Source organism: Haliotis cracherodii, unplaced genomic scaffold, assembly GCF_022045235.1.
Source record: "Haliotis cracherodii isolate W230 unplaced genomic scaffold, xgHalCrac1.p SCAF_48, whole genome shotgun sequence".
In the NCBI taxonomy this organism is placed as follows: Eukaryota; Metazoa; Mollusca; class Gastropoda; order Lepetellida; family Haliotidae; genus Haliotis; species Haliotis cracherodii.
Genome location: NW_027266306.1, coordinates 320532 through 348317, shown reverse-complemented (window position 1 = coordinate 348317; position 27786 = coordinate 320532). Strand labels below are relative to the sequence as shown.

At 41.0% G+C, this 27786-nt stretch overlaps 1 protein-coding gene across 1 annotated transcript; it reads left to right on the top strand.

The window, feature by feature from the left end:
* The first annotated feature begins 279 nt into the window (after positions 1–279).
* Positions 280–21050, top strand: LOC139441910 (uncharacterized). Its single transcript, XM_071222659.1, has 16 exons — positions 280–367; positions 1330–1547; positions 2488–2577; positions 3158–3287; positions 4713–4845; positions 5864–5957; positions 6563–6628; positions 7315–7457; positions 8595–8644; positions 10426–10540; positions 12063–12236; positions 15214–15355; positions 15495–15605; positions 16221–16275; positions 17317–17463; positions 20424–21050. The coding sequence occupies exons 1-16, from the start codon at positions 295–297 to the stop codon at positions 20960–20962; spliced, it is 2280 nt and encodes a 759-aa protein (XP_071078760.1). The 5' UTR covers positions 280–294; the 3' UTR covers positions 20963–21050.
* Positions 21051–27786: the final 6736 nt, after the last annotated feature.

Here is a 27786-nt window from a genome sequence, read left to right as displayed (position 1 = left end):
ATAAACACTTCGAAACATAAAACATTCCCCAAAAATAAACATGTCCAGTGTGTCACCAGAAGGGTAACATTGTCAGATGCTCTCTTTGTATGTATTGTAATCGATCTAGGCCAGGGTGGCGATCGCAAAACGTGATTGAATATGAAAGCCGTTTCTCATACACAGCGGTTGTTACTCACCATTCACACTATCGCCATTGAAGCGTACAAGCATACAAAGATGTGTCTAACTGAAGAAAGTTTGTTAACAGATAGCAAGGCTAAACGCTGGTTGAACGCCTTTGGACGATCTAACATGGCATACGATTTTGTGAAAATGAAGGTTCTCATTCTGCTCACCTTAAGCCAGTTTGGATTGTGCCAAGACAGTGAGTACAAACATATCTCATGAAAAATGTCGTTTACGTTAGGCAATAACATTGTAACTTGTGTATGCCAATATATGTCCATATTGTCTTCGCATTTCAGCTTGCTGGTTTGTACGAAAGGATTTACCTATATATTTAGATATATTCGTTGTGGATTTTGTAAATTTGATGGTAAAATTAAACTTCAAGATATTTTCCATAATTCATAACAAGTCTGGGCTTAAAAGAAGAGCCTATTGTACAAGTCTGACTATAGCATAAACATGTGTATATCAATTTATATAAATAGTGATGACACGTTGTTTTGCAACAGTGTCTATGAATATGTTAATTTTATGGTGTTAATATTGGATTATTAATGATAACATTTAAAGCTAATTTTGTTGTATTGTTGTGATAAAATTGTCTCTATATCAAACGTGCTCTTATATCACATTTCGACCATTTACCAAACTCGAACTGTCTGTGTAAAATTATGTTTGAGAATATACCCTTTGTTAAAATGAAATATTTGACACTAAACGTATGAATAAATAATGTTAATCTCAAGCCTTTGTTGAGGGACTCATAGCATTCATTCACAAGGAATAAGCAATCCGTAATTTCGAGGTTATTCTATTATATTACTCACTGACATTTTAAGAGACAAAATGAAGAAAAAGCGTATGAAGTCAACCCTACAGAGAAACCCTTCACTGAAGGCAGCCTATTGTTCAGATGACGTAATGTAATTAATGTGTGACGTCATGAACAATGGATGACGTCTTGTGGTATCTTTCTCAACAACAAAACACTGTGACGCCATATATGGCTTCAATTGACCCGTCAACATTTAGAATCGCTAGAATGCACATAAGCAAAATGTAGAAAGTTATTGTTACGACGTTACTACATTGTATTATGTGCTCATACACATGATTGCTCTACTCTTAAGGGCAATATAAGGTATTCTTCTCTTCTAGGTATAGGCGCTTCCGTTGACATAGTAAAACCACATCCAGGGTTGAGAGACTGTACTCTCCCCAGGGAGTTCACAGTGAGTGTAAGGACACACAATGACTCCGTCACTCTTCAGTTGGAGACCAGCACGTCGGTGAAGAAAACAACCCCTGTATATGTATCTAGACAGGATGAGAAGGGGAACCCAATCATCGTCAGAGATACAGTGTTGGAGCTGGAGGTAAAAATGCTGTCACAACTCAGTATTTGTTGTACAATGAACGTGTACTTATCAATACTAGGTAAACTGTAGATTCGATACATGTGAACGTTTGTGTTCTTTTACTTCTTCATGGTATATTTTTCTACAGGGATATTTTACGTTGATGAACAAACATGTACGGGTGTAGAATTTACAAGAAATAAACTCAGTACTGTTTGGGATACTGTTAACAAAGCAATTATCGTTCCTATCATTTAACCAGGTCAGAAAATATTTTAGATAATGCAAAGTGTGTGCGTGCTCACTCATTGTCAAAATATCAATTGAATTTCATTCAAAATTGGTAAAATTATTTTTCACTCTTATACACTATGAAGTTAGTTACTTTATGCTCTCTGAAACCCCATAATTGAAAAACCCGTCTTGAGCAATAAAAACGTAATTGGGAGTATGAAAGGCATTGAAGCGAGAATTGCTGAGGAATAAGTTTAATTTTACGCCGCTTTTAGCAGTATTCCAGGAATATCACGGCGCGGGACCCGAGAAATGGGCTCCACACATTATACCCCATCGCCCCTTTATATGAACAAAGAAGAGGACGGGTATGCTGATAATATTGTGGCAAGGGAGGGTATCTAATAGGCGAGAGACCCTCATTACTCCTATTATGTACACAAACACATACATTTTCATTTCTATCTTGTGCGAGAGTGCACAGGAAGTTATGATCTTTCATGAAACATGTACAGTTTTTCCATGAGACATAACTGCACATTAAGTGTTATGCTTGTCTGCAAATACCACACTCGCTAACTTTGGACAATATATGACATAAAACTCTTGCAGCTTTATTAACGTGGATAAGGGTTAGATAGACGTTAACCCAATTGAAAGCTGACATTCACCCATTCATAAAGAATATCATTTCTTGTTGTAATACCTTTTAATTTTCTTTCAGGGAACCGCAGAGTACCAGGATGTGACTCACGTGGCTAACATCGAGGTGTCCTGCGTTATCAAAGAGGAAAACCAACCGTATTATATATTTGTATGGGTTACTGCTTTTCACGATAAAATGTAAATGTTGAATGTCAAGTGATCATGTCTGCATAAGGCGCCCCATTTAATATACCAAAGCAAACGCCTGTGACGATTTTTCAGTTCTCTACATGAGGTTCATGCTAGAGGGAAAGATTGAATGGCATTTGTTCAGGGCCTCAGCAAAGATTTCAATAAGTCATATGGTCACATTGTTCGTGATTCATAAAACTTGCTCATGATATAGTCGGAACTGTGCATTTCGTTAAACAACCGCCAGTCTTTACATGTGCTGACACCTCGTACACCATTGTGGTTGATATGTCCAGTGCAGGGTGAGAATTATTGCAAGACAAAGATAAGTCAGTCAAATGTTTCGTCCTTTAAAAAGCTCACCTGAATGTCAGAAATTTATCCTTAACAATTATATTATTGGTCTATGAAATGTATTGTAATATCAATTTTATGATATTACAATACATTTCATAGACCAATAATATAATTGTTAAGGATAAATTTCTCAACAAAATATATTATGAGTGCATGAAATTTACCGTAAGTGCATATTACGATTGTTGTTTATTTACCAGGAAGGCCTTCTCTTGCTCTCTGGACCACGTATGTATGAGTTGAAGCCGACAGGAACAGAATCAGCTGCCAGTGATATCAGATACACCCTTACTTCTTCACCAGTTCTCATTTCACCAATAGATAATGATGGTAAGGTGTTCGTAGGTTTAACGGAAAAGAAACTTGTCCTTCGCTTTAACAGAATCAAATATACATTTGCTGGATAAAAATTAAAAATAATTTGTTCAGCTCCTCCTTTCAGAATGTTGTTTATTTCGAAACTCTGACTGCAAGGTATTGTCATACAAAATTCCAGCTTCTCCCAGTTACTAAGTGGTCTTTCCCTTATGAGCGGGCACGGGCGGCCCAGTCGTCTAAGGCGCCGCGATTCGCTGTGCAGAGTTGCGTCCCTTGGACACGCCAGAAACCTATGATTGTGGGTTCGAATCCCGGTTCGCCCCGATTATGTTTCTAGGTTTGTCAGCACCATACCCGTGCTCGTGGGTTTCACCGAAGTGGTAAACGTCTAAGACCTGCATCACTTCGGGCTTTCCTCCCACATTAAACTGACACGCTGTGATATAACTGGAATACTGTTAAAAGCGGCGTTAAATCCAACTCATTCACTCACTTTCCCTTATGATGGTAAATTCATTGGACATCATCACTTGGTAGTGTAGTACTTGTGACATCACCAAGAAAAGAGAATGAAAAACAAGCGTTTTTTCAAGAGTATATCTACAGAAATTGTGAATGTTTCACCTTATGTTTGTCCCGTCTTTATCTGCATCAAAAAAAATCTGCTGCGGTCAGTGGCTTAATAATCCTAGGGAAGTTCTCCCTGAAAACCTAAAAAATGTTGTGATACGTTTTAACACCTTTAAATGTTGTTTTCTTATAATATATATCCGTCTTATTCTCATTCACACGAACCGATCTGAAAATAGTCATAACAATTTATAAAGGTTTTACTAATTTCTAAAATTTTGCACATTAAAAGTGGATTCAATTTGTAAAGTATATTTTTTTATGCACAATATACCTGCACACCGTGCATGTTTCTAATCAAATCAGAATGCAGAAATATCGCCATATTATATTCCTTTTTCTTGAACAATTTTTGTCGAAAGTAAAAGAAGTGTTTAATCATGATAGAATCGATACAATCATTGACGGAAATATGCATAGACTGTTCGTTTTTTCTTCTATTGTCAATTACAATTTTGAACAAATATGTAACCCAAGACGCGTAAATGATGTATTCTTATCCATTGAAATGAGTTTGCTGGAAAAAAAACGAGTTTGGGCATTTTGTGACAAAATAAGACTTTGATTACATTGAATTTCAAAGTGTATAACCACATGTAGTATAACAAATTCAAGATTGGATCGTAACAATCTCAGAATCGTTTGGTATGATAACAAATGATAACAAGCTGTTTTATAAAGTAACAGAAAAGAAGCCTGAGAAATGGTTAACGTACAGGTTAACATGAAGGTTAACACAATCACAAACGACATGAGTAAATATCACAATTAAAAGTCCCGTTGTGTATTGAGATGTTGTGTATTCAGATGGTCGCGAGAAGGGTCAGTCAGGGAGAGATGGTTGGATGATGGCATCAGAATCCTTGAGGAAGAAGCGCGAGATTCAGGAGCCAATCTACGTGGACGTCATTACAGTGATAGCGTTCTCTGTTTATGAAAGGTACTTGCCTTCAGCCTTAATAACGAGTACAATTTGTACAATTTAAAAAGTGGGCCAGATAATATTGGGTTGTGCAATACATTTACCTCCACACCAATTAACCCAGTCAATAATGCCTCAGTGTGTTTCTTTGAGTAGTTATCTGGCATTACAGCTAAAATGGATAGACTTATCATTAAACCGCCCGCATGTTATCAAAAATGAGCGGGCCACTGTTAACTTGATAATGCCCTCATATTTCTTGACGACGGGCCATTGTTAGGTGACGTCATAGGATATGGATATGTGACGTCACGTTCAATAGTGTCGTCATCTGGTTTGTTCAATGATGTTTCCATATTTGTAGGTGGGTTAGTGACATTCGTGTTGATTGCAGTAAATGTTTGAAAACCGATATTGTTGTTTCTTTTTATTTGATAACAAATTCCATCCATTTAAGCTATAATAACGGTAACGCTATTTTTCAGGGCATTATCATTTGCAGAAGCTCTCGGTCTTTTCAACTGCCCTCCTTCATTTGGCCGTTAATGGAAGACCTCGGGCTTCTGAAAATGATAATGCCCTGAAAAATAGCGTTACCCTTATAAAAGTAAACCAAGGTTTGGGGATGTACGTATTTGTATCTTCGTGACAAGAAATACAATTTTATGAGGTAAAACCATTGTAACATGCCCCATGGGAGTTTTATGTCGTCAAAGCATTTCCTGGTAATTGCTACCCTTGTCGACCCGTGAAGATTCCGGGGTAGAATAGGTCTTCAGCAACCCATGCTTGCCTTCAAAGGTGACTATGCTTGTCGTAAAAGGCGACTAACGGGATCGGGTGGTCAGGCTCACTGACTTGGTTGATGCATGTCATCGGTCCCAATTGCGTGAATCGATGCTCATGATATTAATCACTGGATTGTCTGGTCCAGACTCAATTAATTACAGACCGCCGTCATAAAGCTGGAATATTGCTGATTGCAGCGTTAAACAACAAAACAAAACAAACCAAAAGCTTCCCTTGTCCTTCACAGATGGTTTTCCAGAGCAACCCAGCAGTCTGAAGCCTTAAAGCATCAGGAGACAAAACAAGGCCTCAAGAGATACTTTGCACATCTTATGAACGGGGTGAGGTTTCTTACAGTATTCCACTTGGATATTCCTAGGGAAGTATGCTGAACGTCAGAGGTGACCAAATGGATTGGGTGGTCAGACTCGGTGACTTGTTTGATTGCGTGACATATAGCTGGAATAGTACTTAGTGCGACGTTAAAACAACAAACAAAACAAACCATACATGTTCGATAGGGTTAAAACCGGAATTAAAAGTAGGCCAAGACATTGTCGTTTACGCACATCTTATGAACGGGTTAAGGTTTCTTACAGTATTCCCCGAGGGTAAATTGGGTTTAGTTTGTTGTTTAACGCCGCACTCCAACAATATTCCAGCTGTATGACGTCCATTGCGGGTTAGAATAAGTAAGTAACGACCAAATGGTCAGGCTAGTTTGATTGTGTTTCATATAGCTGGAACAGTGTGCGGAGTGCAGTGTTAAACAATATATTTATAGCATTTCATTCAGTGTTGATTATAGAGGTTGGCATGGATCAGTAAGGTGATAACAGGTGACCCTGTTTCCTAGTTTGGATACACAGTGATGAGTTTAGTTGATCTCATTATCTTCTTATAATCATTTGGTAACCCAAATTTGCTAATTCTCTTTCAATAACAGGTCGATCTCCGTTATAAGAAGGCGTCTCCTCTGTACAACATAAACCTGATAGGATATATCATTGAGGTAAGAAGTTTGTCTTCAGTTGTTGGTATTTTGGTAAGCAAACTACATTGCCTTCCATACATGGCGTATCAAATGTAACAACTTAATGTTACACTGTATTGTGATGGCACGCCGAAGACCCGGGTTCGAATCTCGAATTACTGGTGTCCCCCCGCCGTGATATTGCTGGAATATTGCTAAAAGCGGCGTAAAAACTATACTCACTCACTCACTGTATTGATGGTGATGTCATTACTGAGCAGGTGACATTAAAAGTACGTTGTGTGATGGTATAATGGTGATATAACATACACATTGACTCCAGCCATGATGTTAAAGTTTACACAGCTGGATGAACCATTTTCAATAGGCTAATAGGAGCCGTCTAGCGGGATCGGGTGGTCAGGCTCGCTGACTTGGTTGCTGCATCTCATCATATCCCAATTGTGTGGATCGATGCTCATGATGTCAGTCACTGGACTGTCTGGTCCAGACTCTATTATTTACAGACCGCCGTTATAAGTCTGGACTATTGCTGAGTGTGGCATTAAACAACAAACAAACAATAGGCCAATAACGAAAAGGACAGGATTACTATATTTCCTGAATACATTATAATCAGAAGACACTATTGATATTAACGTTAATAATTAAACATTCTGATTCAGATATTGTATGTATCATGGTTCTCCGTGATATCATTTTAGGATAAGCAGTCAGAACAACCGTTCCAAAGTGCTGCAGTTGATGAAACGAAGATAGATGGTGATAAACTTCTCGAGGGCACAAGCCGATGGAAGACTGACACACCAGGATTCCCTGAAAATGACCACGTTGTTTTGTTCACGGCGTGAGTTGTCACAATCAGCCAAGTGTATAGATAATTCACACATGTCCCCGACCACCTTATTACCTGTTGTGTTATCTGTGTGTTAAGTACGCCCTGCGGTTCTAATGCTGTTTTCATTCATAAGTGGCGGTACGGGTGGCCCAGTCGTCTAAGGCGCCGCGATTCGCTGTGCAGAGTTGCGTCCCTTGGGCACGCCAGAAACCTATGATAGTGGGTTCGAATCCCGGTTCACCCCAATTATGTTTCTAGATTTGTCAGCACCATTCCCGTGCTCGTGGGTTTCACCGAAGTGGTAAACGTCTAAGACCTGCATCACTTCGGGCTTTCCTCCCACATTAAGCTGACAGGTCGCGATATAACTGGAATACTGTTAAAAGCGGCGTTAAACCCAACTCACTCACTCACTCACTTTCAATAATTCCGAACTTGGATTATCTCCCCTGAACGTTAAGTAAAGATACTTGATTTGATACGGGATGTGTGGATCATTGACAAAAATAACATGGATTTCTTTTGAAAACATGTTATATAAAATCCTAAGAACATATCATATTTTGATATTCTTATTTATAATAGGTAAAATTAGATGATAAAATTAGCACCATACCCGTGCTCGTGGGTTTCACCGAAGTGGTGCAGTGAAGTGGTTTATCAAACGTCTGAGACCTGCATCACTTCAGGCTTTCCTCCCACATTAAGCTGACACGCCGCGATATAACTGGAATACTGTTAAAAGCGGCGTTAAACTCAACTCACAGTCATTCATTAGTTCTCCATGCTTTATAGGTTGTCCAAAACGTTGCAATAAGATGTGCAGATGTGCGCCATTTAGGCCTGCCTTAAACCTAATGTCGTGGGTTTGACTCCCAGATTCGCCGAGGCGATGTTCTAGGTTTGTGGTTATGTGTTCACGCCTGAAACCATCACATCAGGCTGTCCCCCAACATCAGCCTAACAGCCCCTGATATAATTGAATTGCTGTTCAAAGCGACGTTAATTAACTCTCCCACTTAATCAACATCTTCCCAATAACGACCCCATGAAAATGAACATCTTTGCCTCTGCCCAAATTTCGTGTTATGTGTTAGCTTAGCCCTGTTACATCAGAATAGCTGACATGTTACCAACTCGTTCTAGGAAGGACCTAATCAATGTAGAGGAAAATGGAGACACCGCAGACCTGCTTGGTGAGTCGCAGTATACTTTCTAAGGCATTCAGTCATTTTGGAATAATTTTGGAATTTGAAGTTTACACGATATGTCTTTTCCATTGGACGAGAGGTGGGTCACATGACCTAGAAATTGACGTATCATAAGTGTATGAACGACACAATTTGACGTTTATACGTTTTCCACGAGACCGTGTTCTTGATAAGACGTGAACACTGACGGACTACTTCCACATTACTAGGGGACCCACGGGAGTTCCCAAGCACGAATACATACGGAAGTGTTGTTTCTCATCAGTCAGGGAGTTTGATTGCTTGTCTGTTCAAGGATATCCTCTCTACAACCCATCCTAGAGAACAGAGGAAGAAAAGCAGATCCAAACTGCCGTAGTATCGACTCGATCCGTCTCTAGACTAATGTGACAGTCTTCAGCAATAAATTAATGTATCTTACAGTTTCTATTTGCCACAACTTTACAATCATCTTTAAGGGATCGACCAAATGATCAGTGATGTCTAACACTAGTCACAGGTTCATCAAAAATTCGGAAATCACTCCCGTCACGTTTATTTTGTAGTCTTGTATTTGATGTAAATGTATTAGGACGCGCTGTCATTGTGACTGACTTACTGAGGTAGTTCTTAAAAGACCTTTGACATCTGACGAGTATATTATTTGAGTACATTTATTGTACAAAAACTACACAAGTTGATCTTGTTGAGCACATTGAGCATGTTTGGCATACATAAGCTCATGTCACCACTCGTTTTGAGGAACTATTTCATTCCGCGATACAGCTGGTTGTTGTATGGCTGTCATTGAAAACATGAAGTCACACGTACTTAATATAATTGTGTAAAGATCAAGGTCTACGATCTGTTAGGTAAAAATAGTGAAACGAAAATTACAAGAATTGTATTTCTCTTTGTGTGAGTTCATTGGAGTATGAAACTTCATAGAGTGAGGGCCAAACATTGTATGAACGTCGTCCTAAGCGACGGCGTTCATACCATCAATTCCGTCGAGTTTGGAATCGCCTCTGTTTTTGTTTTTTTGTAGAATACTGAAGTTCTATTGAATTGAGATATAAAATTGCTATTAGTTTTCAAATTGAAATAACACATTTCACCATTAGAATTTTGCCTTGTGATGTTCACCCAAGTTATGGTAAAACGGTATTGTTATTTTCATGTTCATCATTTCTACAAGGAACAGTCAGTACAACGGCATTCAGTATCTAACTGTTATGTCAGGTGCTTCATATATACAGCTAGAGGGAATCAATCTAGAAAAATTTAAATGGCATTTGGTAACACCAGGTTCTTACTGTAAGGGGGCACGGGTGGCCCAGTCGTCTAAGGCGCCGCGATTTGCTGTGCAGAGTTGCGTCCATTGGGCACGCCAGAAACCTTTGATGGTGGGCTCGAATCCCGGTTCACCCCGATTATGTTTCTAGGTTTGTCGGCACCATACCCGTGCTCGTTGGTTTCACCAAGTGGTAAACGTCTGAGACCTGCATCACTTCAGGCTTTCCTCCCACATTAAGCTGACACGCCGTGATATAACTGGAATACTGTTAAAGGCGGCGTTAAACTCACTCTTACTTTAACATGGGTCAAAGGGGTAACCTGGTGGGTACAGAATCGCTGGTCACGGAAGGCCGGGTTTGAAGCCGAGTTCTAATATACCTGTCGTGATATTGCTGGAATACTTGTGAAGGCGGCTTGAAACCATCGCGATCACTCCTGTAATATGTTGATGTGTTTCATGATCAGTTTCCATCCTCGTGTTACCACAGGGTATGCAGGTATAGGAACGATATGTGATACGCCATATGACAGTGTGTCAGCTGTGGAATATTCAGACAACCTGGTTGACGACATGCTGGTCACAACACACGAAGTCGGACATGCGTAAGTGTTTTTAATGTATAGTTTACCATGACATTTTTGTTAGTTCATCTCTATTGGCCCGCCAATGATTTCGAATCTATGCCAGGTTATGTTGGGTGGAACGCTAAATTATCGCTGTAGTTAATTTATAATTAGATCGTAATGGCGCACGCTTACAGACCTATTAAATATGTCATACGCAACATGTTTCTTGTTCTTTGTTACAGGGGGCACGGGTGGCCCAGTCGTCTAAGGCGCTGCGAGTTGCGTCCATTGGGCACGCCAAAAGCCTATGATTGTGGGCTCGAATCCAGGTTCGCCCCAATTATGTTTCTAGGTTTGTCAGCACCATACCCGTGCTCGTGGGTTTCACCGAAGTGGTTAACGTCTGAGACCTGCATCACTTCGGTCTTTCCTCCCACATTAAGCTGACACGTATAACTGGAATACTGTTACAAGCGGCGTTATACCCAACTCGCTCACATTTGTTACATTTTTATGACACATTAATAAGAATTGATCGACGCTGATTTTCTTTACCGAGTTCGGTACACAAAATACATGTATTGTCATTAGTGACTCAAGGGCGGGCAACTCTATATTATCACGGTATGGCTGTTTTGTTGCGTGATACGTGTGGGTTATGTTGTTAATATCACTTTCTATTTTGTATAACGCATCAACAGTATGCATACGACCTATACCAGGTTGGGTCAAGGGACTTTATCTTAATAAATGAATCTTTTGTAATCAATTTCGAATGGAGGTGGGGAAATCCCACCTCAAAAACATTCCAGAAACTATCATAAAACAATTTAGGTGTATACTTACGAGAAGCCGTGATATACCGTAACGAGTCCTGTATTCGATCAAGCGCTGAAATGTTGTGCTTAGATTTGCAAAAGTAAACAATAACAGGGGGTGTGGATTACGAGATTTACCGATACTGCGATAAACAAAGAGTCATACTATACATCGGACGAGACATGCACTACCCAGAAAAGAAACATAGACATCTCTGAGCATGTATTGCTATTTTTGCTATACTAATTTCAAGTACAGCGACGCTTAAATGTGTGATTAAAGTGATTGCTCCTCATGTAGAAGTCATTGTTTCGACATTTATCATAGGTACAGTGTGCGAAACCAATTCTTACCGTTCCGGGAGGTAATATTGCTAGAATATTGATAAAAATAGGGTGATGCACAGAATGATTTAGATCTCATAAGTAATTGAGTGAGTTGGGTTTAACGCCGCTTTTAACATTATTCCAGTTATATCACGGCGTGTCAGCTTAATGTGGGTGGAAAGCCCGAAGTGATGCAGGTCTTAGACGTTTGATAAACCACTTCACTGCACCACTTCGGGTATGGTGCTGACAAACCTAGAAACATAATCGAGGCGAACCGGGATTCGAACCCACAATCATAGGTTTCTGGCGTGCCCAAGGGACGCAACTCTGCACAGCGAATCGCGGCGCCTTAGACGACTGGAACACCCGTGCCCCTATAGATCTCATAAAATTGACCTGGTATTTTGCAGGCTGAGCGCCCTGCATGACGGGCAGGAGAACACGTGTAACTCTACATACCAGTATGTCATGTCCGGCGATTCCCACACCACAACCCAAGTTCTTGACCACAACAACTACTACGTCTTTTCCACGTGTTCGTTACAGTACTTCCAAACCTTCATCCAAGGCATCCTAACAGACGGGTTGGTATGATTTGTTTGTTGTTCAACGCCGCACTCAGTAATATTCCAACATATGACGGCGGTCTGTAAATAATCGAGCCTGGACCAATCTAGTGATTGGCATCATGAGCATCGATTCAAAAAATTGGGATACGATGACATGCATCAACCAAGTCAGCGAGCCTGACCACCCGATCCCGTTAGTCGCCTCTTACGACAAGCATAGTCGCCATCTATGGCAAGCATGAGTTGTTGAAGACACGGGTCGGGTGGTTTGAAAGATGAAACAGGGACAACTTTAATAAATGGAATAGAAATGGGATCGACCATGGTCTAGTGGTAGAGCGTCTGCCCGGAGAGCAGAAGGTACGGGGTTCGATCCCCGGTCACGTCATACCAAAGCACGTTAAAAGATGGTACTTGTTACGCTGTCTGGCGCTGGGCATAAAGGGGCTAAAACAAGGACTGGTCGGCTTGGAGTCAGTATACTGTGTCTGAGTGGGCTATTCATGTTAAACTGCGGCATGGTATCTCAGTGGGCTAGCACTATCAAACCAGCATCATTCCGGACTAGTACAAGCAGCCACACACACACACACGTACATGCACGTCGGTATATAAGTGCAATAATCTTGGACGCGACGTTAAACCCAATTTCACCTCATCTCACCTCACCTCACTCTAGAAGCAATCTATGTGTTTTCCTTGCCATTTGTGTGCTACTGACATATATAGTCTCGCCATTATTATTGAAAATATAACCAGTACAAAATGCAAGAAAATAACCAGTCTAGATTATCCTTTGTAACACATTCCATTTGGCGTATGGAGCACAATAGCTTTTGAAACTTATATGAATGGACCACTGAAAATCAGCGATCATACCAGGTGTTCGCGAAAAGCGTAAGCATATCCTGCCTTACCGGTAGCACCCGCCATTCACACAATTTGCATCTGAAAGTAAGTATTTATTGGCTGAAGCAGCACAGCAGTACTGTTGCCATGAGACGGCGGCCGCAACTTATGTTATTGGATCCTTTGAATCTTGACCACAATACTAACTTCCCTGATCACTCGTGATGCCATCCATCAAATGTTTTGTTCGATGGGAACTTCGTGTTAACAAGGTTTTACTGCAAACAGTTAACAATTGTGTTCTAATGTAGCCAAGTCAGATTTTGGATCAGGATTGAAAAGTGGGATGTAGTTTCTTTTTTCATCAATGGAATTTGACTTGTAAAGAACATTTTGTGTTGAATTTGAATTTGGCATACATTTATTTACTGATGTGATAATAACACTTTACCCTAAATGTGAAATGAACACTTTATTACTGAAGATCTGGATTAATCCGGCTCTGTTCCGTTCCATTTTCCGTCTTTCCCTTGTGCCAAACTTTTGCTAACCATAGTTTTTCACGTGATTCCATTCAGACTGTTTATGCCAAATCACAATCGAAATGGATTTTGTTAAGTGTATCTGAGAATTGTTTCATTACCATTGTCCAGGGCTTTTCTTTCGTGACAATGAATACATCACTCTTTCCTTTCATTTAGCCCAAATCAACGTGTTAGTTTCAAAGGGTTATTTACAATAAATGCTCCATTTCAGTTTGTTTTCCATTAGCACTGCGGAAATAACTTTTGCAAACCAATTAATTTTAACTCGGATAGATGGGAGGTGAGTGGTAAAGGTGACACACTATTAGACGTGAATATGTGTGGTAATGTGTTCACCGGTATCCGTGGCCGTCGGGTGCTGGTATAACTAAGACAAATATCTCGTACCGAATTGTAGCGCCTCGTCATTATTGTATATGGGGGGCGGTCGGGTAGCCTGGTGGTTAAAGCGTTCGCTCGTCACGCCGAAGATCCGGGTTCGATTCCCGACATGGGTACAATGTGTGAAGCCCATTTCTGGTGTCCCCCGCCGTGATATTGCTGGAATATTGCTAAAAGCGGCGTAAAACCATACTCACTCACTCACTCACTCACTCATTATTGTATATGGGGTTCCCTCCCATAACGTAGACCTCCAAAATGCAGACCTCCCAAAAGGCAGTTAAAATTAGCTCACTAATTAATTGGGCCATGCTGGTCACACCTAATTAATGCATGGACTGGTCCACTCCCCTGCTATGAGGGATTATCAATATGTTGAGACAATGAGCAGTAGTGGACAACAACAACATTGTCTTAAAAAACTCCTCCTTTCTTTAATCTGCTCCCGGTACATCACAAATCTTACTCAAACATTACCTTTAAACAAGTTGTGGGATTTGTGTAAGAATATACCAAATGTTCTCAATCACTAATATAACATATAAATATATTTGAACATGAGCTTCAATCTCGTCCAATTAAGCTATGGCCGGACTTACGAAAGTTGAGAATGTCTTGTCCCAGAAAGGTGCCCCACAAGTTCTCCTAGACGGCTACACGTACGCTAAGAACAGGACGGAGAATGAAAATGTGTACTGTGTACTTGTCCGACTCAAGGAACAGCTTCATCGCCGTGAAAAGACACCCCTTCAGTACCTGGATGCAGTTGGTCCACTGATGATAAACAAGTGAAAATGACTGATAATCATAAATGACAAATGAAATAACATTTGAATAAAAAATTGTGAAATCTACCCAGCTTTCTTTCTTGTTACATGAGTGATACCATTTTACTTAATCAAAGGTACAGGGGACTAATTACTGATGCAACCAGCCATAACGAGTGTTGTTTTAACGGGTCTGCGTTTTGGCAGGTGTACGTTTTGGGAAGATACCGTATATGGCGACATTTTGTGCTAGTATCCATGCCCATGAGTAACTCACTTTAACGTGATATTTCTGATACATCTCCTATTCAATATCTGTCTCCGTATATGTTTTAGAAGATGACGACATTTTACAATATGTGCTGGTGTCTTTGCGCATGAGTATATCCATATAACCTAATATATCCGTCATATTTCCTATTCAATATCGTTCTCCGTACATTTTTACAGTACAGATGCCCAAAGGCAATGCCTACAGACGAGTCTCGAACCGGCGTCTGTGACAAACATCACGGGGACGATGCCGGGGCAGCTCTACGACGTTCACACGCAGTGTCAAATGATGTTTGGACCTGGCTTCGTCTTGCGATCAGTGAGAAATAATACATTTCACATCATTAGAAAAAATCCTGCTTGGAACATCATATACTAAACAAGTGTAAAAATTGCCTAACTGGTATATTTTCATTATAGATAGACATTTTACTCACTATTGAACATGACGTTTACAGGATATCGACATAGGTAATTCAGAAAACATATGCAAGAGAATGATCTGTGGCAGGGACGAGCTTGAGTCGCCCCGCAGCGCTGCAGAAGGAACGCCATGTGGCAATAAAAAGGTACACCATCTGAACGTGCATATGTGTCTGTACTTAACCCATGTTAACATTTGCATGCACTTCCCGGGGAATTGAAAGTAAACATCATAATGAAATTGAATTTTGTCTGTTGAGCAGCATAATAATTAATATAATTGTTTCATAAAGTGCTGTTATTATTATTATTATTATCAATCAGTAGTAGTTGTAGTAGTAGTAGTGAGTGAGTGAGTTAGGTTTAACGCCGCTTTTAACAGTATTCCAGTTATATCGCGGCGTGTCAGATTAATGTGGAAGGAAAGCACGAAATGATGCAGGTCTCAGACGTTTACCACTTCGGTGAAACCCACGAGCACGGGTATGGTGCTGACAAACCTAGAAACATAATCGGGGCGAACCGGGATTCGAACCCACAAGCATAGGTTTCTGGCGTGCCGTGCACAGCGAATCGCGGCTCCTTAGACGACTTGGCCACCCGTGCCCCCTAGTAGTAGTAGTAGTAGTAGTAGTAGTAGCAGCAGCAGCAGCAGCAGCAGCAGCAGCAGCAGCAGCAGCAGCAGCAGCAGCAGCAGCAGCAGTAGTAGTAGTAGTAGTAGTATACATGTAAATTTGTATGTGTTACACGTGTGATTTCAGTGGTGTGTTGCTGGGCAGTGCGTGTTTTCCATTGAGGCACCAGAACAGAAGAATAGTAAGTTGTTGAGGCTTTTCTTCTACACATAAGTCCACCCCTTAGCATGGATATGATACTGACAAACCACGGATCGTAACAGGGGTGAATATTTGGATTCAAATCCACTACCAGCGGATCCTGGAAGCACTAAGGGATGCAACTTTGCCAAATGTGTCGTAGCACATCAGACCACCAACTCACCAGTGACCTTGACATTGATCAGCGTTAAACTTGCCAAACTTCCCAATGGTAAAGGTATCCTAAGGACAAGTGGAAATATACCCTTTTTAAGGGTTTTGCTATATAATAGCATTATAAGGGCTTGTTGACTAAACCTGTTAGTTTCTACCGCTGTTGATCCTATTGTAATAATATTCTAAGATACAATCGATCCGTGAAATTTAGCAAAGGGTCATTCTATGCTCTTCCAGACTGACAAACAAGTAAACATAATATTAAAAAAACAAAGGAGCATTTGAAGGGTAATCGAATAGATCTTTTCCATGGAACAGTCACAGAACAAGCTATTGATCATGAATAATCGATTTTCTGTATTTCTATTTGGGTATGTCACAATGTGAGCGAAACCAAATGTGTGTCGTCAGAACATTAATACAGGATACAATTATAAAAAATAGTAAGTGGTGCATGACTTTTTCTAGGTGTATTATATACTCTTTAGAGGGCACCATAATATCCATGCTTTCATGATTTCGTTAAATGCACTGATCACTTTCGGAAACATGTCGGGGGCACGGATGGCCCAGTCGTCTAAGGCGCCGCGATTCGCTGTGCAGAGTTGCGTCCCTTGGGCACGCCAGAAACCTTTGATTGTGGGTTCGAATCCCGGTTCGCCCCGATTATGTTTCTAGGTTTGTCAGCACCATACCCGTGCTCGTGGGTTTCACCGAAGTGGTAAACGTCTGAGACCTGCATTACTTCGGGCTTTCCTCCCACATAAGCTGACACGCCGTGATATAACTGGAATACTGTTACAAGCGGCGTTAAACCCAACTCACTCACTCACTCACTCACTCGGAAACATGTCAACAATTTCAGCGGATTGTCTCTTCGGAAACCAGCCAATCGTGTACCCGGAAAATGAAACATGTGCTGAGTTCATAAGGGCGTCACCACATCTGTGCTACGATCTTGATTATTTGGGGACCTGCTGCGAGACGTGTCCCCTCTACAAGAGCAATGACGGTACTCCTTTCTTATTGATAGTAATCTCTCGTTGACACATAGAAACCATGTTGTCTTTCATTTTAAATAGTAACATTTCCAGGTTTAAGTCAAATATGCTTCACATCTACATGCTCTATGTACAGTAAACTACGTTTATAACGAACACGCTTATAACGAACTAACCGATATAACGAACTTTTTTTTAGTCCCGACCAGTTGTTGTATAAATGCTGTACATATGCTTATAACGAACTACGATTATTACGAACTATAATTAGTAGTTCCTCCGAGTTCGTTATAACCGTAGTTTACTGTATTCGATATTTGCATTGAATATACAGTAAACTACGGTTATAACGAACTCAAAGGGACCACTAAATTTAGTTCGTTGTAGCCGTGGCTCGTTATATGCATATATAAAGCATAGCTACAGCAAATTGTCGTGACAAAAAAGTAAGTTCGTTATATCCGTCAGTTCGTTATAAACGTGTTCGTTATAACCGTAGCTTACTGTATTGCAATGGGGATTATTTTGCAATGGTGGTGTCTAATGGGTCATAGATGGTGGGGATTTGGGCTAAGATTATTGTCACATGATGGGCCCTTAAAACCCTCCTTTGTGATTCTTATACACTAAGTTTATAGCCTCAAAAATCTACAAATGTACAATTATATGTTAAAAAATGTACAAACAATCAGTTGTGTTCAAGACATTAAGTTAATCTATTTGAAATACTTTGACAATGAGAAAATGTCGGGGGCACGGGTGGCTCAGTCATCTAAGGCGCCGCGATTCGCTGTGCAGAGTTGGACACCAGAAACCTATGACTGTGGGTTCGAATCCCGGTTCGCACCAATTATGTTTCTAGATTTGTCAGCACCATTCCCGTGCTCGTGGGTTTCACCGAAGTGGTAAACGTCTGAGACCTGCATCACTTCGGGCTTTCCTCCGACATTAAGCTGATAGGTCGCGATATAACTGGAATACTGTTAGAAGCGGCGTTAAACCCAACTCACTCACTCACTCACTTTCAATAATTCCGAACTTGGATTATCTCCCCTGAACGTTAAGTAAAGATACGGGATGTGTGGATCATTGACAAAAATAACATGGATTTCTTTTGAAAACACGTTATATAAAATCCTAAGAACATATCATATTTTGATATTCTTATTTATAATAGGTAAAATTAGATGATATATTTATTTGCCAGGAATTTATCATTTGCCCAAGACAGAATTACTTTGTGGTAAATACGTTTTGATAGTCTGGCTTCACTCACTCTTGGGAAGTGCCAAATAAGTATATTGGAATTGTATATTGTCTCCATCAAATTGCACATATGGCGATCACAATTCTTACAGTACAGTTGTGACCAAGGAAAATATAAAAAAAGTTTATCTTACGATGAAAACACAAACTTCGGAATTTCTTCAGCTTTCTCGTCAGGAGTTCGAAAGTACAGATATCGCGGTTTGGGGATTAAAACTCCATCATACCAAACTTCGTCATTTTGATGTTATGGTTCTGTGATGTATTTAACAAATTGTGTTTAGTATCGTGTTTAAAATCTTTGTTTAAAGATAACACTTGAACGGACTCGTTGGGAGTTCGTAAGTACAGATATCGCGGTTTGGGGATTAAAACTACATCACAATTATACTTCGTCATTTTGATGTTATGGTTCTGTGATGTATTTAACAAATTGTGTTTAGTATCGTGTTTAAAATCTTTGGTTTAAAGATAACACTTGAACGGACTCGTTGGGAGTTCGTAAGTACAGATATCGCGGTTCTGGGATTAAACTCCATCACAATTATACTTTATCGTTTTGATCTTAAGGTTACGTAATATAGTTTAGATATTGTGTTTTGTGTCGTGTATAATCTATGTCTAAAGATGACACGGATAATGTAAGGATGCAGTACACTTTTTTTGACTGTTTCACGTCAGTCCTTTCATCCCTTGCTTCAACTCTATATCCTGATAATATGTCAATTCCTCTATTGTACTGAATTCCAAAGATCTATAAGGATTGATGTCCGTCCGTCCGTCATCCAAATGTCTAGTATCTATAACGTATGTGATTTCATCATGTGCTGAGGAATGGTCATATAATGAAATGTGTCTTATAGTTGACAGAGACCGCCTCCGTGGTCTAGTGGTAGAGCGTCCGCCCGGAGAGCGGAAGGTACGGGGTTCGATCCCCGACCGCGTCATACCAAAAGACGTTAAAATACGGTACTTGTTATTACCCTGTCTGGCGCTCGGCATTGAGGGGCTAAAACAAGGACTGGTCGGCTCGGAGTCAGTATACTGTGTCTGAGTGGGGTATTCATGTTAAACTGCGGCATGGTATCTCAGTGAGCTGGCACTATTAATCGACATCGGTCGGGACTAGTACAAGCAGCCACACAAACACACACACACGTACATACACGTCGCTATATAAGTGCAATAATCTTGGACGCAACGTTAAACCCCATTTCACCTCACATATAGTTGACAGTATGAGTTATGCAGAGTTGCATCAATTGACTTTGAATCGATTCGCTCATCGAGTCCAAGATTCGCTTGACTGAGATCCATTGCCTACCAATGATCATTTGTTTCACTTAAAGCGTAAATGTCTTTGGGGTTTGCTTCCGTATTAACCATGGTCCAGTGAAAGGTTACACGGTGCTTCAGAGGAGATTAGGGGCGGTCGGGTAGCCTAGTGGTTAAAGCGTTCGCTCTTCACACTGACGACCGAGGTTCGATTCCCCACATGTTTTAAGCCCATTTCTAGTGTCCCACGACCTGATATTTTTGGAATATTGCTAAAAGTGGCCTAAAACCATACTTACTCACTCACTAAGAGGAGAACAGACGGGGTTCTGGTAATGATAATCAGGAGACGAAAATGCTCGACACAATTATCATCATTCAGTAATTACCAGATAATTGAAGGTTTAATCACAGCTTGTTTCTGTTGCAGACTGTCCTTATGGCGACAATATACATACTGGCCCTTGCGAATATAGCAACTGCATCACTTCCGGTTCCGACTACATAAAAAGATGTTGTGCCACTTGTCGCAGTTTTACGTCAACCACAACTACAACAACTACCACAACTATATCAACGACCACAACTACAACAACTTCTACCACAACTACGCCAACAACTACCACTACACCAACAACTACACTGACAGCTACCACAACTACACCAACAATCACCACTACATCAACAACTACCACCACAACACCAACAACTACCACATCTACACCAACAACTACGACTACACAAGCAATTACTACACAGACACCCACAATGGTAACTGAAACAACTACATCAACAATTCCCACAACAGCTTCTACAGAACAAAATCCATCTGCTTCTTCACCAAAACCAACCTCCAGTGTAGTAACAGTGACTAGCAGAGCTACAACCATAGTAGCACCTACACCCTGTTATGTGGCAGCAGGGATTGTTGTAAATATATTTGTGGCGATTGTCGGCGACAGAAAATGATTGAAGCACTAGTAAAATGCCGAGGGGGCGGGGGTCAGCAAGTAAATGGAATTTAGAGTTACCGCCCCTGGCTGTTTACAAGCATGACAGATTTGATCCTACGAGAAGTTTCGTGATGTGACAGGTTCAAGGAGGCTTACAAGATCAACAAGAGGGCGCTTGGAGTCTTGACGATGTGCCTTATCTATTTGCCACATGCAAATTGAATACAAAGTCAAGAACAGTTCGATCATGATTCAAGGCATTATTCTGAACTTTTGTGTATGCACAAATATTAAATTGTAATAAATGTATCTACCCCATATTATGTATTTCATCGTTCGTGTGTAGAAATAATCCTAGAACAAAGTTTCTAGCTGAAACAAAACTCTCACCCCAACACATCCCACTCATCACCATGGTAACCACCTAACAATAGGTCAAGCACCACTGCAATTCCGTGCTACCTGACCCCGGGCAATCTGTTCGCCTGAAAATACCGGCACTTTCGTTCTCTTTCTCACTAATCAGGTGCATGGAGGGTTCTATCAGTGGATGGTTCTCAGGTATGGATTTTCTGTGGCCCCATGGTTAGTCATCATTTTCGAGACCTACATAGACGATTGCATCCAGTTACTATTGGCACTCAAACAACCGTTACTTCTTCGCCAGTGGCAGGAACTCCTCAGCTTTCTAACGTCAGTTCAAGCACTCGCTCAGTGAGGTCAAATACATCTCCGAGCGATCCAGTGCTTCCTCCAGCCCTTACTTCAGGAGGACAATTTGGTGCGACCAATTATTTTTAGGGTTGTCCAAGTCCTCTACCTGCTCACCTCTGCCTCTGTGTGCGTGATGTCTCAGTAGATGGTCAAAAACCTGTTGGGGTTTGTTTGTTGTTTGTTTGTTTGTTTGTTTGTTGTTTAACGCCGCACTCGGCAATATTCCACCAAAATGACGGCGGTCTGTAAATAATCGAGTCTGGACCAGACAATCCAGTGATTGACAACATGATAATCGATCCATGCAATTGGGATACGATGACTTGCATCAACCAAGTCAGCGAGCCGGACCACCCGATCCCGTTAGTTGCCTCTTAGGACAAGCATAGTCGCTTTTTACGGCAAGCGTGGGTTGCTGACGACATATTTTACCTCGGATCTTCACTGGTCTCGATATTATGAGCAACAATCTATGCCATTGGGATACGATGACATGCATCAACCAAGTCAGCGAGCCTGGCTACCCGATCCCGTTAGTTACCTCTTACGACAAGCATAGTCGCCTTTTACGGCAAGCATGGGTTGCTGAAGACCTATTCTACCCCGGATCTTCACGGGTCCATGAGCTACATTAGAATGCGGTATGTTCATGTACTAGTGAATAATAAGGAAGTCAATGTTTACTATTAAAAAAGTGAGTGAGTGAGTGAGTTGGGTTTAACGCCGCTTTTAACAGTATTCCAGTTATAGCACTGCGTGTCAGTTCAATGTGGGAGGAAAGCCCCAAGTGATGCAGGTCTCAGACGTTTACCACTTCGGTGAAACCCACGAGCACGGGTATGGCGTGCCCAAGGGACGCAACTCTGTACAGCGAATCGCGGCGCCTTAGACGACTGGGCCACCCGTGCCTCCACTATAAAAAAAAGAGTCCTATGAAGCCTAAAGAAGAGAAAGGCACTAGGATTGCTTTACGTCATACGAAAATCTGACTAAATGTGAAATTAATATACACAGAAGGGGATAACATAATTTATGGCGCCAATTCAGTCTTGATAAGTATTTCTTAGATAAGCATGCATAAGTTCATCTAACTTCATTAGTTTCAGAGAAAGCTTGTACCCCATTGCAGGTACTACGCCATAAGTAAAACAAGGAAATACACACACACAAATTCCCAAACATCAAAACTTCACAAGGCACCAGTTCAGCATGTGTTTGATACATATGCAAATTTCATGATAAAATATTAAGATGTTTCCCAGTTATGTTCCGGAATTGAAACGTTGCGGACGGCCGGACGGACAGCACCTATTTCTATATCCCCTCCCACTTCGTGGAGGGATAATAGATTACTCGCTGCACGTGCTGGACAGACTAAAAAGTGTGATGTCAAAAAAGGGTTTTGTTACTATTATACAAAATAATACTTGACGCATGCGTGATAAAATCTTATATTCACAATATAAGAAAATTGATGCATAGAGTCATGGATGCACGTGCAAGTCAGTATTAAGCTCAACAGATACTTCAAATACACCTGTACTGTTTTGAACCCATTCAATAAAGATTGAAAAACGTAATCGCTTTGATGTAGGTAGTCACCATTGAGATCCAACCTGATCAAGGAACTACAAGCGAGTGAGTGAGTATGACTTTACGCCGCGTTTAGCAATATTCAAGAATATCACGGAGGGGAACACCAGAAATGGGCTTCACACATTGTACCCATGTCGGGAATCGAACCCGGGTATTCGGTTTTACGAGCGAACGCCCCAAACTACTAGCGAAAAGCACACTGAACCACCAATCAAAACGTTAAACTATCTTCAACAGCATGCAATATATCCAGCTATGCCTAACTCTGTGGGAACAAGAACTAGGCGCCACATGCACTACATCCATACGAGGGACAGGTTTTGAAGGGGGACTCACTCCCAGCCCTGTCTGAGAATCCCCACTATGACATAAACACGTTGCACCCAAAACTACAAATCCGATCAAACACACATTAACCATCAACCTAAACCCCACCCCACCCCACCCCACCCCACCCCACCCCACCGACACCCCCCACCACCACCACCACCACCACCACCACCACCACCTCCACCTCCACCTCCCCCCGCCAATCCAACCACACACACTCTCACCCACCACAAATCTATCACTAACTTCAGTGCTCACACACCTCAGTGCTATTTTCATTGTAACGCCACCAAACATAAACAATTTTTTTCCCACAAGATATAAATTTCCAGTGTGTCACAAGAAGAGTAACATTGACAGATACTCTCTTTGTGTGTATGTCAGTTGCAATTTGAAATCGATCTAGGCCAGGGTGTAGATCTCAAATCGTGATTAAATATGAAAGGTAGTTGAGCGTTTCCCATACACAGCCAGTATTACACAATATGCAGACCATTGAAACCATCGGCATTGACGCGAACATGCATACAAAGCTGTGTCTCACTAAAGAATGTTAGCTTACGGATATAAACACTGCACCCTGGTCGAATATTAAAGTGCAGTTGGGTGATCAAACCTGAAATACGATTTTGTGAAAATGAAACTTCTTATTCTACTCACTATAATCAAGTTTGGATTGTGCCAAGACAGTGAGTACAGACTAATGAATCATGGCGTCCATGTTAAGTAATTACAGTTTAACTTATACACATGTGTGGATATAGTTTTCGCATTTCAGCTTGATTATATGTAAAGAAGGATTTACTGGTGACTTATCAGATATGTTCGTTGTGAATTTTCTTCATGGTGTTAAATAAATGCTACAATGCCCTGCTATAAATCGTAAGGAAAAGCAGAGTCCATTTAACGATTCCGTCCATATCATGAACATGTGTTTATGAATCTCTATAAATAGTGATGATACCTGGTGTTCGCGAAGAGTTAGGTGTCCTGCCCCCCACCCCACCCCCACACCCACCAAATTGCTGAGTGCGACGTAAACAACAAATAAAGTTTTCTTCTTTTTTTTTCTTTTCTTTTACAACAAAATAAACTAACCATGTCAGATATGGAAATCGAACGTTATTTCTTCTTACTGAGGGATGAAAAGAGGCAATAAAGGGCCATGGGATATTAGACATGAGATGATCTACTTTCATCACATGTCGTTATGAGATCTATTTGAATGTCTTGAATACTATTTGGTTTACATTTATACCAGAGATACCTTTTGAAACAGTGTACATAAATATGTTACTTTTACGGTATTAATATAGGATAATTAATTATAATATTTAAAGTTTCTTTCGTTGTATTGTTGTGATAGCATTTTCCTCTACTTCAAACCTTATCTTGTATCTCATTCCGATCATTTACCAACTGGAATTGTCTGTGTAAAATTATATTTGAGTAAATAGCCTTTGTTTGAAATTAAACATTATACACTAACAGAATCGCCAATGAGTGAACGATTGGTGTTAATCTCAAGCCTTTGTTGAGGGACTCACAGCATTCATTCACAAGGGACAGGCAATCCGTAATTTCGAGTTTCGAGTAGGTTATTCTATATATTACTCACTGACATTTTAAGAGACAAAATGAAGGAAAAAACGTATTAAAAGTCCACCCTACGAGAAACTTCACTGAAGGCAGCCAATTGTTCAGATGACAATATGTCTCTCTCTGACGCTCTATACATCCACTAGACCACGGACGTGTGACGTCAGGAACAACGGATGATGTCATGTGGTATTTTACTCAACAATGAAACACTGCTGTGACGTCATATGACTTCAATTGACATTTAGAATCGCTAAAATGCACATACCCGGTATACAAATATCGTAAAGTTATTACACATGATCATTCTACCCTTATGGGTAATATATAGAGGATATAATACGAGTGTTCTTGTCATACTATGTTTACGACACGAGTGTTTAATTTCCGGTATTTCACGACCGAGAGCGAGGGAGATACTGTTGGCACGATTGTCGTAAACATAATATGACATGAACACGAATATAATGTTCTTTTTATTACCGAAGAAGATATATACAGAGACGAATTTTAGTGTTAACTTATAATACCCACATTCCACTAAGCTGCGCTCTGTGACGCTCTTACAAATCGCCATAGATCGCCAAGATCTCCAAAAGCGTTAATGGATCGCGAGCTGATCTCTAATGGATCTCCATGATCGTCAACGTCGCCACCTGTCGACTTCCCTGGTGAGATCCGTTGCGCTCCGCCCGGAATGCCGTCAGATCGCTTACTTCATCGCCGAGATCGCCATCGTAGTGCTACTTTATCGCCAAGGTCGTAATCAGAGCGCTATTGTATCACCTCAGAGCGCCGCCGATCGCCACGAAAGACCTACCCCTCTGCTACCAAGCGTAGAACTGATGAGCACCTCAGGACGCTACGAGTTTTGATAGGATCAGACCCAAAATTCGCAATAGGATGCCATAGAGCACATATTAAGTCCTAATGGACCTCCATAGGTCGCCTAGATCGCATAAAATCGCAATGCTCGCAAAAGGAGCGGGAACTGATCGTGCAAGATCGCCACATTTTGGGTCTTCAAGACGCTATTGGATCGCAGAGATCGCTATTGGATCGCAACAGGAGCACTATCTGATCGTAATCAGATCGTAAGTGCCCCGAGATAGGCGAAAAATGAAGAGACCTATGGCGCTCCCTCAGAGTGCGCAGAACGCAGTAGGGCGTCGACTAGTGGAATGGGGGTATAAGAACAGCAGCGGAACCACAATTTGTCGAATGACGTCAACAATTTTCAACTATGACGTCGTTTCTACTGTGACGTCATTCCCACCTAAAGTCACGATCAGATTAGAATGACGTCAACAACGCGTCCGGATGACGGAAACAATACACTGTTGTCTCGTGACGTGATATGACCCAAGGGCACATATGATATTTATGATCCCCAACGTGTTTGCCCTCGTAGGTAATAAATGATATTCTTCCCTTCTAGGCATGGAAGCTTCCGTTGACATAGTAAAACCAAAGCCAGGGTTGAGAGACTGTACTCTCCCCAGGGAGTTCACAGTGAGTGTAAGGACACACAATGACTCCGTCACTCTTCAGTTGGAGACCAGCACGTCGGTGAAGAAAACAACCCCTGTATATGTATCTAGACAGGATGAGAAGGGGAACCCAATCATCGTCAGAGATACAGTGTTGGAGCTGGAGGTGAGACTGCTGTCATAATTCATTAGGGCGGTCGGGTAGCCTGGTGGTTAAATCGTTCGCTTGTCACGCCGAAGACCCGGGTTCGAATCCCGACATGGGTACAATGTGTGAAGCCCATTTCTTGTGTCCCTCAGCCGTGATATTGCTGGAATATTGCTAAAAGCGGCGTAAAACCATACTCACTCAGTCATAATTAATTCTATGTTGTACAAAGAACTCTTAAAACTTAACACCAGGTAACTGTAGATTCGATAAATGTGAACGTATGGGTTCTTTTACATCTTCATGATCTCAATGTCTACAGGGATGAAGAAACAAAGGCATATACGGATGTAGAAAATCCAAGAAACTAACCCAGTACTGTAGGGATACTGTTATCAAAGCAATTTCCGTTCATGTCATTTAACCAGTGAGTGAGTGAGTGCATATTGTTTTACGCCGCTTTAGCAATATTCCAACAATATCACGGCGGGGGACTCCAGAAATGGGCTTCACACATTGTACCCATGTCGGGAATCGAACCCGGGTCTTCGGCGTGACGAGCGAACGTGTCATTTAACCAAGTCAGAAGATATTTCAATAATGTATAGGGTGGGATGCTAACTTATTGTCAAAATATCACTGGCATATTTCAATCAAAATTGGTAAAATTATTTTGCACTTTAATATTTTTTATGTGGTTAGGTATTTATGCATCTTAAAAGCATTCATCGCAGAAAACGTCAGGAAGAATCTGTAAATAATTATTTTAATTTTTTTTGGTATTTTTTTTTGTTTTTGGGGGGGGGGGGGGGGTATGATAAGCATTGAAGCGGGAATATGAACAAAGCAAGCAAGGAGTGAGTGAGGGAGTGAGTATGATTTTACGCCGTTCTTAGCAGTATTCCAACAATATCACGGCGGGCGACCCGAGAAATGGGTTTCACACATTGTACCCATGTTGCG

Excerpts from the sequence above, each read along its gene's own strand:
- LOC139441910 (XM_071222659.1), top strand. The coding sequence starts at position 295 with ATGGCATACGATTTTGTGAAAATGAAGGTTCTCATTCTGCTCACCTTA. Across the intron at positions 3,288-4,712 it reads TTCACCAATAGATAATGATG|ATGGTCGCGAGAAGGGTCAG; the intron begins GTAAGGTGTTCG and ends TTGTGTATTCAG. Across the intron at positions 8,645-10,425 it reads AGACACCGCAGACCTGCTTG|GGTATGCAGGTATAGGAACG; the intron begins GTGAGTCGCAGT and ends GTGTTACCACAG.